At 45.9% G+C, this 1921-nt stretch overlaps 1 protein-coding gene across 1 annotated transcript; it reads right to left on the minus strand.

Annotated features, from left to right (window-relative positions):
* Positions 1-370: 370 nt before the first annotated feature.
* LOC116909263 (cellular nucleic acid-binding protein-like) lies at positions 371-883 on the minus strand. Its single transcript, XM_032912789.1, has one exon. The coding sequence runs from the start codon at positions 881-883 to the stop codon at positions 371-373; it is 513 nt and encodes a 170-aa protein (XP_032768680.1).
* Between the last annotated feature and the right edge of the window lie 1038 nt (positions 884-1921).

Genomic DNA, 1921 nt, shown 5'->3' on the forward strand with positions numbered 1-1921 from the left:
AGCTTAGATGCATCCTGAATTGGTTTTACCTCCTACACAGGAACACACTCAAACCCAGAAGGGCTTACTGGTCTGACTGAAGCCTTCCCATTCATTAATCCCTATTCACCAGTGGCACGGAAAGGGGGTTCTTTAACAAGACATTATACAGAACACCTCTTCCAAACTAAACGTAAGCCTTTTTTTTTTTTTTTTTAAGGTAAATGCAGAAATTCATTTTTTGCCATCCCTTTCCTTCTTTTACACTGCACGTAAAGCTCACTGGCCTAGGAACAGCCTCTATCTGCCAACCTTTGGCCAGTGAAGAGGATTCAGAGAAAAATAATACAACCATCAATCAGAAAAAGGAGGGGCGACAAAGGAAAAATAATTAGACTGTAGCCTCAATTGTGCATTCCGGTGAGAGATGCCCTGACTCACCACAGCGGTAACAGCTGACGTCACTTGTCTTGCTGCAATGGATGGCTACATGACCAGTTTCACCACACCTATAGCACTTCACCTTGCTGCAGTCTTTTCGATTATGTCCAAATTCACCACAAGAATAACACTTCTGCTCATCGGCGTGGTCACACTCACGAGCCAGATGGCCTGGCTTGCCACAGTTGTAGTTGCATGGCTCTCGCTCTCTCTTGGGCTCCTTGCAGTGCTTGGCAATGTGGCTGCCTCTATCACAGTTATAGCAGGCATCCTCCTGAAGATCACAATCCTTGGCAAGATGACCAGACTTATCACAGCGGTAAGGGATGTCAGAAAGCGATGAGGAAACAAGCTGGAACCCTCTGCCGCGGCTTCTCATTCCACGACCCCGACCTCCACCAGTAGGGCATTCCCTGGCCCAGTGGCCCGATCGTCCACACTTGAAGTATTCATTGAAGCTCATAACTGCAGTTAGAGCTTCGGCGTCTGAGCTGCCCACAGCAGAGGAGACTCGGATGTAGCCTGAAGAAGGCGACTGGAAAAGCTGCGGCTGTTTATTTTCAGGGTCCCTGCCTGTGCCGCACGTGGTCTGCACACGGCCCCACACTCGCCGCAGCGCACGGCTCTCCTCTGCTTCGCCTGGGGTCCAGCCTGCTCTTTTCTTAAGGGAAATTGAGGGGTAGTGGATCTCGGGGAGAGGGGAGGTGATGGGGGAGCCGAGAAGAGTAGAGGGTGGGGAAACTGGTCGGAATGAACAGTAAGTGAGAACATATTTTCAACTTTAAAAAAGTCCCTAGGCGAGGAGCTAGTTACGGTTTGTAGGACACAGAGTCAATTTTCTTTAAGGTTGACCATGCTCCAGAGGATGACCCCATAACCCCATGAATGGGTGACAACACAAAGTTGACTTGGTGGGGGATAGATAGATAGATAGATAGATAGATAGATAGATAGATAGATAGCAAGCATGAAGTTGGGAGGAGAGGATAAATACAATCAAAATACATTGTGTGCTTTTATTAAGTTATCAAAGAATTAATTAAAATATTTATTTTAAAAAGAAGTTAGAGGACATCTTCGGTTACATATCATATTTGAGGACAATACAGGCTACTGAAGACCCTGTCTCAAACAAACAAACAAATTCCTGTCAGCTACAACAAAATGTGTCACTCGTATGTGGTGACAGGGCTCAGTGGGTAAGATGCTCGCTGCCAAGGCTGATGACCTGAGTCTGATTTCCCAGGCCCCACGGGACGGAAAGAAGGAAGCAAATTTCCAAAGTTGTTCTCTGGGCACCACATGATTCACGTGCAAAGGATAAATAGAAAAGTGCATACATAAATAAAGTGTAAAAAAACTGTAAGTGGTAACAGAGGCCAGTGGGAGGAGGGACTAAGAGATCTGACTTGACAGGTGTCAACATATCGTTAGGAAGAACAAGTGCTTGTTTTCAGTAAATCTCAATATATTGCTTTCAATAATCTGTTCTGTATCTCAA

This window comes from Rattus rattus, chromosome 9 (assembly GCF_011064425.1).
Source record: "Rattus rattus isolate New Zealand chromosome 9, Rrattus_CSIRO_v1, whole genome shotgun sequence".
NCBI classification, from domain to species: Eukaryota; Metazoa; Chordata; class Mammalia; order Rodentia; family Muridae; genus Rattus; species Rattus rattus.

What these genes read in the sequence shown, in the direction of transcription:
- LOC116909263 (XM_032912789.1), bottom strand. Translation starts at nt 883, where the DNA reads ATGAGCTTCAATGAATACTTCAAGTGTGGACGATCGGGCCACTGGGCC.